Source organism: Carlito syrichta, unplaced genomic scaffold, assembly GCF_000164805.1.
Source record: "Carlito syrichta isolate Samal-C Ts95f unplaced genomic scaffold, Tarsius_syrichta-2.0.1 Scaffold303048, whole genome shotgun sequence".
Lineage (NCBI taxonomy): Eukaryota > Metazoa > Chordata > Mammalia > Primates > Tarsiidae > Carlito > Carlito syrichta.
Window position 1 is genome coordinate 72,690 of NW_007247144.1, and position 10,457 is coordinate 83,146.

The 10,457-nt window shown below is 45.6% G+C and overlaps 1 protein-coding gene across 1 annotated transcript in view; it reads right to left on the reverse strand.

The window, feature by feature from the left end:
* ZKSCAN1 (zinc finger with KRAB and SCAN domains 1) overlaps positions 1 to 10,457 on the reverse strand; it is a 22,542-nt gene that overhangs the window by 11,595 nt on the left and 490 nt on the right. Inside the window, exons 2-3 of the mRNA XM_021712077.1 lie at positions 723 to 1,236; positions 328 to 481 (exon numbers count right to left, since the gene is read on the reverse strand). Coding sequence (XP_021567752.1) covers positions 328 to 481; positions 723 to 1,148 — 580 coding nt within the window. The 5' untranslated portion in view covers positions 1,149 to 1,236. The remainder of the gene's footprint in view (positions 1 to 327; positions 482 to 722; positions 1,237 to 10,457) is intronic.

Consider the following 10,457-nt stretch of genomic DNA (forward strand, 5'->3'; position numbering starts at 1 on the left):
TTTTTTTGAGTCGGAGTCTCACTCTGTCACCCAGACTGGAGTGTAGTGGCCGCTCCCGGCTACCGCAGCCTCGACCTGCTGGGCTCTGGCGATCCTTCTGTCTCAGCCTTCTAAGCAGCTGGAGCTACAGGCACACGCCTCCACGCCCGACTAATTTTTGATTTATTGTGGAGATGAGGTCTTGCCAAGTTACCCAGGCGGGTCTTGAACCTTTGGGGTCAGGCAATCCACTCACCTCGGCCTCCCAAGGCGCGGGATTACAGGCTGAGCCACCGAGCCCAGCCCCGAATCATTTTTTTCCTCCAAAATTGAAGCCTGGCTTCTTACCTCGTGATTGTAAGAGGCGGGGTTTCCGAGAGGAATGTTTGAAATGGGACTGGGTGGCCTCGTGATGAAGCTCAAAGCTCGAGGACTCCTGAACTGGATCCAAAGGCACCATCCCCCTTGCGAGCATCTCAGGTCCATGAACTTGACCAGGGACCTAAAGACAAACAGGTTGGGCTTGTGGGTAAATCACTTTGTAAATAAGAATTAAAATATTAAAGAAAAGACCAAGAATATCCCTGTGGATGCAGAGAGATGGCCAGAACACTCTGATATCTAAGGAGAGTAGACAGAAGAACCACCACAAAGACCACCACTACTTGCTTTAAATCAGTAACTTTCTCCTAGTGCCCATCTATGTCCATGACCGGCTCACACAAAGTTTCACCTCTTTTTACCTGCTGTCCTGATAAGTCAAGCTCCAAGTCTTCTAGAAGAGTCACAGCCTCCTCTCCACTATCAGGGCGATATTCCTGAAGCCAGACCTGCAGCTCCTTGGGCAGGATGGAAAGGAACTGCTCCAGCACCAGCAGCTCCAGGATCTGCTCCTTGGTGTTTACTTCTGGTCGCAGCCATTGATGACAAAGTTCCTTCAGCCGACTCAGAGCCTCTCGAGGCCCAAAAGTGTTCTGGTAACAGAAGCGCCTAAAACGTTGGCGGAATATCTCTGGGTCAGGAGGAGGCGTCTCCTGCAGGCTGGAATCCTGCCCCCACACGTGCTCTTCCTCATCTTCCTCTTCCACCTTCACGATTACGATACCATCCTTCTCCTGTGCAGCCTGCGGGGACAGATCTGTGGCTTCCCTTGATTCAGCAGTCATCATTCAGGCTCAGGGAACCAACTTGATCCAAATAGGGTCTGTGCTTGCCTTTCTGTCCCAGGGGATGTTTTAAAATGTTTCTGTACTATTCCTGGAGTATTAAAAAAAAGTTATTAGTATGTACCTTTACAAAAAGTGATCTGTGTGGCCAATGCTTCATACAAGGTCGCACAAGGCACTAAGAATGCTTCTGAATAATAGCAGAAAAAACAACCGCAGAGCTGCACTCTCTCCAATGTCTTCTTGAGGCTTGCAAACAGAAACCTCAAACAGGAGAACTCCACCCTCAGGATGTTTGCCTGGAGTCAGAGTAACCTACCTGCAGGTGAACATCAGGTTATGAAATGGAGCATTTCTAATGCTTAGCCCGGTGAGAGCTGAATGTTAGGCGGGTGCCAGGCTTAATGCAGAACATGCACAATCTTCTTTTGCCTGCACAACAACCTTAGCAGGCTGGTAGAACTCTTAGTACCATTTTACAGTTGACACAACCGAGAGTTTGGTTTGCTCAGTGGCAGGTGGCTACCTGGTGGGGTCAGCATTCAAGCCAATCTGAAGCCTGGTACATGCCAATCTACCATCTAGCTATTTTTACTAATTTTATGGGATGCCTTGATTAGTCTAAAGTTTTAGTTTCCAAAGTACAAGATGATCCACTAGGGCTACAGAAAAAAATTAAGTGAGAGAAATGAAGCCATAATTAAACACAATTTGACACTAACACCCTCACTTAATCCAAATGTTGACACGTCACACCTTATACATAGTATGAGTTACAACCTGAGGGAAGCATAAAAGGCCTTCCCTTGGGCAACCCCCTGGGGTCCCCTCCCACCTTGGGAGCTTTTCTGTCCTCTCAATAAACCCTGCTTTCTCAAAAAAGAAAAAAAAAAAAAAAGAAAAGAAAAGAAAGGCCTTCCCTTAACCCCTCCCCTCCCAGGGCTGCCAAAGTACCATTGCTCACTTTTAGATATTGTGATATATTCTGGTTTATCTGAGACCAGTTATGTGAAATAATGAATTTTTAAAAATCTAGCTTTAACTAATCTCACTTTGATAAACAAGACAATTTTTTTTTTTTTTTTTTTTTTTGAGTTGGAATCTCACTCTGTTGTCCATGCTGGAGTACAATGGCATGCTCATGGCCACCACAGTCTCGACCTGCTGGGCTCAGGTGATCTTTAGTCTCAGCCTTCCAAGTAGCTGGAACTACAGGCACACACTACTACACCTGGTTTATTTTTTGATTTATTATAGAGACAGGTCTCAGCAAGTTGCCCAGGCTGGTCTTGAACCCCTGAGCTCAGGCAATCCTCTCGCCTCGGCCTCCCAAAGTGCTGGGATTACAGACTGAGCCACCGTACCCACCCATCAAGCAGCTTTAAAGATTATTGTGGAGAGACTACAATTAGAGGACATGCTAATGATACAAACATAAGTGAACAACAAGAAAATGGCACAGCTGAAGCTTCTATCTAGAGCAAAGTCTTAGCTACACTAGGAGGCAAAAACCAATGTCAATCTAAATCAAAGTTATCAATGAGTAAGAAAGTATCTGCTTTTAAAAAAAGATTGAAGAAAGAATAATTACAAGAACAGATGTATGCAACATTTCTACTATTATGCAATTTTAGCTGTCAAAAATGATACCGAGTATCTTGGGAAAACTCTTCTATTTAAAAACTTTGGGTCAGGCGCCATAGCTCACATCTGTAATCCCAGCACTTTGGGAGGCAGAGGCCAGAGAATTGCCTGAGACCACAGGTTCGTGACCAGCCTGGGCAACTTGGTGAGACCTTGTCTCTATAATAAAAACAGTAGTCGGGTGTAGTGGGGCAGGCCCGTGGTTACAGCTACTCGGAAGGAGCATCTGAGTCCAGCAAGTCAAGGCTGTGGTGGCTGTGAGCATGCCACTGCACCCTAGACTGGGCAACAGAATGAGACTCCAACTCAAACATACACACACCTAAATAAAAAAACTTTAAAAATATTGTCTAACTTGTTTAAAAATCTTTCAAATAAGGAATTTTAGAGGGTCTTAAGCCTGTTTGTTAAAAATATAAAACATTACCTTCTGATTAGTTTGTAAGAATAGGATTATGGAAAATAGAAATATACTCTTTGAAGTCTAACAGCAAAAATTTAGCATGGTTGACGGAAAGGACTAATTATGGAGTTACTAAGCATAACTGACACTGCAATTCTTCCGTCTGAAGCTATAAATCTTTGTGAGGTATTTTTTTTCACCTCTACAGCCATCATAACTAAGAATCAAATTGAAGTATTTTTCCTTTGCTTTTGAGTCAAAATCTCACTCTGTTGCCCAGGCTGGAGGGAGTGCAGTGACATGCTCATGGCTACTATATCCTAGACCTGTTGAGCTGAGATGATCCTTCTGCCTCAGCCTTCCAAGTAGCTGGAACTACAAGGTGCATACCACCATGTCTAGCTAACTTCTTTCTAAAAAAACTGTTTGAATCACAAAGACTATAATTTTAATCTGAGATTTATTTACCGGATTAATTTTTTCTACCTCATCTTTTTGTCCTTAATGAAAAATAGAAATCTTTACTAAAATAACAGTATATAGGCCAGGCGCGGTGGCTCAAGCCTGTAATCCCAGCACTTTGGGAGGCCAAAGTGAGAGGACTGCCTGAGCCCACGGTTCTAGACCAGTCTGGGCAACATGGTGAGACCTCGTCTCTACAATAAATAAAAAAATTAGCCGGGTGTGATAGAGTGCGCCTGTAGTTCCAGTTACTTGGAAGGCTGAGGCAGAAGGATTCCCGGAGCCCAGCAGGTCAACGCTGGGGTGGCTGTGAGTGTGCCACTGCACTCCAGCCTGGGCAATGGAGTGAGACTCCAATTAAAAAAAAAAAAAAAAGAAAGAAACTACAGTTATCCCTCCATAGCCACAGGTTTTCCCATCAGCTGACTCAATCAACTGTGGATCAGAAATATTTGAGAAAGTAAAAAATACACACACACACACACACACACACACACAATACAGTGCAACAACTGTTTGTATAACATTTATATTGTATTAGGTTTTATAAGTAATCTAGAGATTTTAGAGTATATGGGAGGGCCAGGTGCAGTGACTCATGCCTATAATCTCAGCACTTTGGGAGGATAAGGAGGGAGGACTACTTGAGCCAGGAGTTCAAGACCAGTTCAAGACCAAGCCCTCATTGCTACAAAAATTTTTTTAAAATTAGCCGGGTTTGGTGGCTCAGCCTGTAATCCCAGCACTTTAGAAGGCCAAGGTGAGTGGATTGCCTGAGCCCGTGGGTTCAAGACTAGCCCAGGCAACTTGGGGAGACCTTGTCTCTACAATAAATAAGTTAGCCAGGTGTGGTAGTGCATGCCTGTAGTTCTGGCTACTGGGAAGGCTGAGGCGGAAGGACAGCCAGAGCCCAGCAGGTTGATGCTAGGGTGGCTGTGAACATACCACTGCACCCCAGCCTAGGCGACAGAGTAAGACTCCAACTAAAAAAAAAAAAAAAATTACTTGGGCATGGCAGCACGTGCCTGTAGTCCTAGCTATGCGGGAGGCTGAGGCAGGAAGACTGCTTGAGTCCAGGAGCTCAAGGCTGCAGCAAGCTATGATTGCACCACTGCACTCCAGGCTCTGGGTGACAGAGTGAGATCTTCTCTCTCAATAAAAAAGAAAAAAGAAAAAAAATTTTGAGTCTGCAGAGCTTGAGAGGAAAAAAAAAAAGTATCTTGGAGGATATGCAAATATGACACCATTTTATATGAGGGACTTGAGCATCTGTGGATTTTGTATGGGGGCACGAGGGAGGGGTGGTGGTGGTGATGGTGGTGGTGGTGTGTGTATCCTGGAACCAATTCCCCAGGCTTGGAGATTAAGTAATTTTTCCAGTGATTTTAAACTGGTAAACGTCCCACTGCCAACCATATTTGTTCCTGTTTTGCACCCCACTCTCTTTGCTGGGGTAAGTATACTTGGCTTTTCAACATCAGGTCGGCTTTACCTCTTAAGCCATTATAGCCACAATGATTCCATTTCAACATCTGGTGCATATCTACACCTACAATGTGCAAGACGTCCTGTAAGAGCGAGGGGAATGAAAAGATGGGCAGCACGATTCCAACTTTTACACAAACACAGCACAAAGCAGAAAGTTCTCAGATCTTAACACAAGTGCGAGAGGAGCCAGCCCGAAGCAGCAACCGATGGGTCCACAAGAAGGGAGTTTCCTGAAAGAGGTACTCCTGGAGCTGGGTGTCAAGTACAGACACGCTCTCTCCAGGAAGAGGCAGGGCCTAGGGGAACCAAGAGACCATTCCTTTGACCTGCCTTTTCCCAACTGGAGGTGAAGTCATTTCGACAAGCCTAAGTTTCTTTTCCATCTCACCCTAAAACGAACGCAGGAAGGCGGTGACTCTTCCTGCTATGCCTCCCACCATTACCTTCCACCGACCTAATGCGGGTTCTCTAGCTCCTGCTGAGACCAGCACCATGGCCCCACAGTTTCTCTTGTTCCAGTTTCTCTCTGCTCCAGTGCACACAACATGACAAGGTCAGCAGTCTTGTTAAGGCAGGCTTCTGGTCATTCCCTCTTGCTGCTCGCTGCTAGTGAATCCCGCTGGCATTCCAGAGCCTTTACCACACACTCCACTCGCCCATCTTAACCTCCCACCGCTTCTGTTGTAGCGATCCTCCATATTTCAGTCAATCTAGCCCATTCATGTCCCCAAGCGTGGGTCATGGTTTTTAATCTTCACTCTTCTACTATTAACAACCTCCATTATATCAACTCTATTGGTCAGTTTTTTAAACTCACTTTTCTAGAAGCATAAATTTGTCCTCAAATCCCCAATAAAATAAAGTATCTTCCTCCTTTGAATATCCTTGGCACTTCTGTTGCCATTTCATGGCACTTACAGTCTCCTTATAGTATCATTATTTGGGTTGCAGTTTGTTTCTGCCTCTCAACTAAATTTAACACCCCCCCCAAGGACAGAGACTCTTGTCTTCTTTGTATTATCTTAGAGAACCTGGCAATTAACTGTTAAACTGAACAGATGTTAACTATCCAAACTATTCCAGCTTCCCTTGATAGTTTCTTGTAGCCCTTAGTGGCAGTTAGCGATTATGATATTCCACTAACCTGTCACTTAGGCTCAAAACCTTACCCTCTTTGATTTCTCCCTTCTTAAGATGCATTCAGTCTCCAAGCACAAATAATTAATTCTTTGATGAGACCTGTTTTTCCATCTAACCCTGAAAGTCCAGCTTCCTCTTTGGTTTCCTGCCTCCAGTTTCTCCCTACCCTCCCACAACCCACCTTACTCTTCGATCGTCCTTCCTGAAACCCTACAGCCTTGCAGTCAATATCCCCCAGGCCCTGGTCCCAATTCCCCTCAAGCCTCATTTCCATCCAACCCCCTATGAACCCTCTCTATCTCTCATCAGTGTTTTCTACGTACGCCTTGTGTTTTGACTGCCATCCCTTCCTCACGCCATTCTCAGTGCCTGGGATTTCCTTCCCCACCTGCCTTTTCAAATACTACTTATCCTTCACAGGCTAAGCTAAAATGCTACTCGTCTCTAGCTGCTGTGCAAGAACCCTCTGGTACAGTGGTCCCCAACCTTTTTGGCATCAGGGACCCATTTCGTGGAAGACAGCTTTTCCATGGAAGGCAGGGGAGGGAGAACGGGGACACGTGCAGCCAAACCCCACAGCTACCGTTAATCTGTATTTGCAGCTGCTCCCCAGTGCTGGCACCACGGGCTCAGCTCCACCTCAGGTCATCAGGCATGAGATTCTCTTAAGGTGCAAACAACCTAGATACCTCGCACACGCAGCTCACAATAGAGTTCGTGCTCCTCTGAGAATCTAATGCCGCTGCTGATCTGACAGCAGGCGGAGCTCTGACAGCAGACGGCAGCATGTGAGGATGGGGAGTGGCTGTCCATACAGGTGAGGCCTTGCTTGCCGCCACTGCTCATCTCCTGCTGTGCAGCCTGGTTCCCTGCCAACTACCCAGATAGCTTCCTACTATTTGGAATGCCCCCCTCCCTTTCCCTTACTTGATGGATAAGTATACTAAATGCCAGAGAAGTTAAATGACTAGACCCCTGCTTTAGTAGGTATAATAGTAACAGCCAACATTTATCGTGTGCTTTCTAGGTACAAGGTATGAAGCATTTCTCTTGACTACGTAACAATCGTGGGAGGTACTTACATTTAATGACGAAAGGACCAAGGTCTATTGCCATTAAATAACTAATGCAAGGTCATCAAGCAAATAAATGCTAGAGCCATGATTAAGTCTGTGACTCTTCAGTTCAAGCTCTTTAACCATCAAACCAAATTTATCCTGTACCCAACATGTGGGCTAAGAAAGGGCTTCTGTGTTTAGTCTTTCTAAAATGAAAGCCTTTGAAGGTGATCGTGAAGAATGACCTCAGGAAATGACCCCATCTACCACCATTTTTACCAGAGGGTCACTATGTGACTGAAGCCATTCCTGGAGGAGACGCAGCAGGAGGTGCAAGTAGGGACTATTTACACTCTAACCAGTTGGGGCCTTCAAGCAGGATAACTGAGCAGAACTGAGTGTGGGAGCTAGTCCAGTCATCAGAAACCTCTACCTTTGTGAGCGTTTTATCCTGTCTCAGCTACGGAGCACGACACTCCTTAGGTCAGTGGAATCAACAAGACGGCACTTTGAGGAGAAAGTGGGCCCGAAGGGACAGAGACAAGGGTGTGGACAAACTCCTACTGCCCTGATCGGAAGAGGTCCTTTCCCACCCTCAGTACTTCTCAGCTTCTCCTCTGGGCCAGAGAAAACCTACAACAGCAGCAGAAGGGCTGAAATATTTGGGGTTTCTCAGATGATTTGAGCACAATCTGCTCTTCTGCCTCTAGAGGTCCTAAATGGTCTTCACCAAGCATCTGCTATGTAATTTCTTATGATGCTTCTTTCTCTACAATCTAGTTTTTCTTGTCTTGTTCCTCACTAGACTCTTGTTAAAGGTATGCTTCTCTGTCCTTCTTAGACTCCTTAGCATGATTCCTTGCAAGTATTAGTTTAAAAAGACTTGACTGAATTTAGTGTTACTCTTTTTTGCCCATTCATTCTGCAATCAGTTTTGCCTTCAAATTTGTTCCACGGGCTACTTGGAAGAGCTTCATGTGAGCGTTAAAGCATCCAACCACTTACCAGTTGATGACATTAGAGCAGCGAACAAATTAACCTCTTCGTCCATCAGGTTCCTCAACTGCATAATGGGAATGAAAAGCAGTATTTGCCTGAGTTGTTGTGAAGACTAAATGAGTTAACATACATGAAGTACTTAAGCAGTGTCTGCCTAAAAAATGATCTTTAAATTTTTTTTCAACAAACCTAAAGAAATGTAACTGCACGTTCCAATTTTCAGTCTGCTCAAAAGATTAAACGGTGGGAGAAATCCTGTAACAGTGAAAGGGGTACGGGCTGGAACAACTGAATCCTAGTCTCCCACAAGTAAGCTATACAACCCTAAGTGAGTTATTTAACTTCTTTAGCATTCAGCATCCCTGTCAGTCAAATCAGGGGCGAGAGGGAGCTTTCTAAATAGTAGGAAACTACCTCTGGGTCACACTACACTGAAAAACATTCTGACACACCATCTGCTCTAGATAAGATTACCCCCAGCAGCCAAGGATACCCTCAGTTTTCACCAAGGATAAATACAAAGGGTTTGAAGGTAAAAGCTCAGTTTATTTCAAAAGCTGTTTTCTAAACAGCCCATTTTCCAGGACATAGTTTTGAAAGTGTAAATAAATTGATCCTCTACCCCCTTTTTTTTTTTTGAGTTGGAGTCTCACTCTGTCACCCAGACTGGAGTGCAGTGGCCGCTTCCGGCCACCGCAGCCTCGACCTGCTGGGCTCCAGCGATCCTTCCGCCTCAGCCTTCCATGTAGCCAGAATTACAGGCATGCGCTACCACGCCCGGCTGATTTTTTGATTTATGGTAGAGATGAGGTCTTGCTGCCCAGGCGGGTCGCGAACCCGCGGGCTCAGGCAATCCACTCACCTCAGCCTCCCAAAGGTGCAGGATTACAGGCTGAGCCACCGAGCCGGCTACCCCCATCTTTTTAAAGCAGAGCTATAATGTTTTAATACGAATCAGCTACCTTAAAAGACAGTTAACTACCCATAGAATATTGATACTGCCACAGGACGAAAAGGTAAGATTTAACATACAACTAATTTGCATTTTGATGGAATATATAAACATGAGAAAAACTTTAAACGCTTAAAGCAGAATCTTAGATAAAGACTATGATATGAAGAGGTTACCTTCCCTGCCTGTATCTTAGGATTGGTGAAACCTGCGTGAAATAATGAACAAGAACCTTGCACGGCAATTTAAAGAGGATAACACACCTGGAGAAACATTCTTGGGCAAACCTTCATTATGGTTCCCTATGTAATAAAGCTGTTTCTCCACACTTGGCCAGCACATACAATAACAGTGCTCTGTGGATGTGGTTACAATGAATTCTCCACAATTCAACTCAACAAGTCTTTATTGACCGCCTCCAATCCGCCTAGCACTGGCCCGCACAATAAATGCTTTCTTTGGTCCCAGGCCATGTAACAGCCACTCTCTATAATGAAAGTGTCTTATTGTGTATGGAGGCACAGCAGGAGAGGGAGGGAGGGAGGGAGGGAGGGGACAGTGTCAGACTAAGCTGCAGTTGAATTCTTCAGTTATATCGACCAAATCAAATCATTCCAAAGTCGGAAGGGCCTTTTGAGGAAATCGTTAGCTTTATTGATGACAAAACTGAGAGTCGGTGAGCGTCCTGTCTTACCCAAGGTCACTCGGCTAATCGGTCTCCTGACGGCCCAGCGCAGTTTCCACAAATTCCCTTCACTGCTCACCCACTCCGGGTCAAGCAGAGCAGCTACCCAGAACTGAGAAATCCACCGAATCTCCAGGACAGCGCGTCTTACAAGGCCTTCAAAACGTTCCGCCAAGCCGTGAGAGAGTGGGGTGCGCATCTAATCTCTACTAAACCCGAATCGCTTTTTTTATCCACTATGCCTAGGCTTCAAAAATACTCTTTAATCGCCGCTCGGGGTGGGGGTGGGACCGGGAAAAGCAGACGGTCTGGAAACGTACGTTGCCCCTGAAAACGTGTCCATCTCTCGGCCTTCCGCATTGTTCGTCTCGAGGGCCTGAAGGACCCAGGGAAATAAAAAACCTCTCACCGGAATCAAAGCAAATGGCGACGCCGGGGGGGGCGGGAAAATCGGACGGGGGTCGGCTCGCTCGCGACCCGG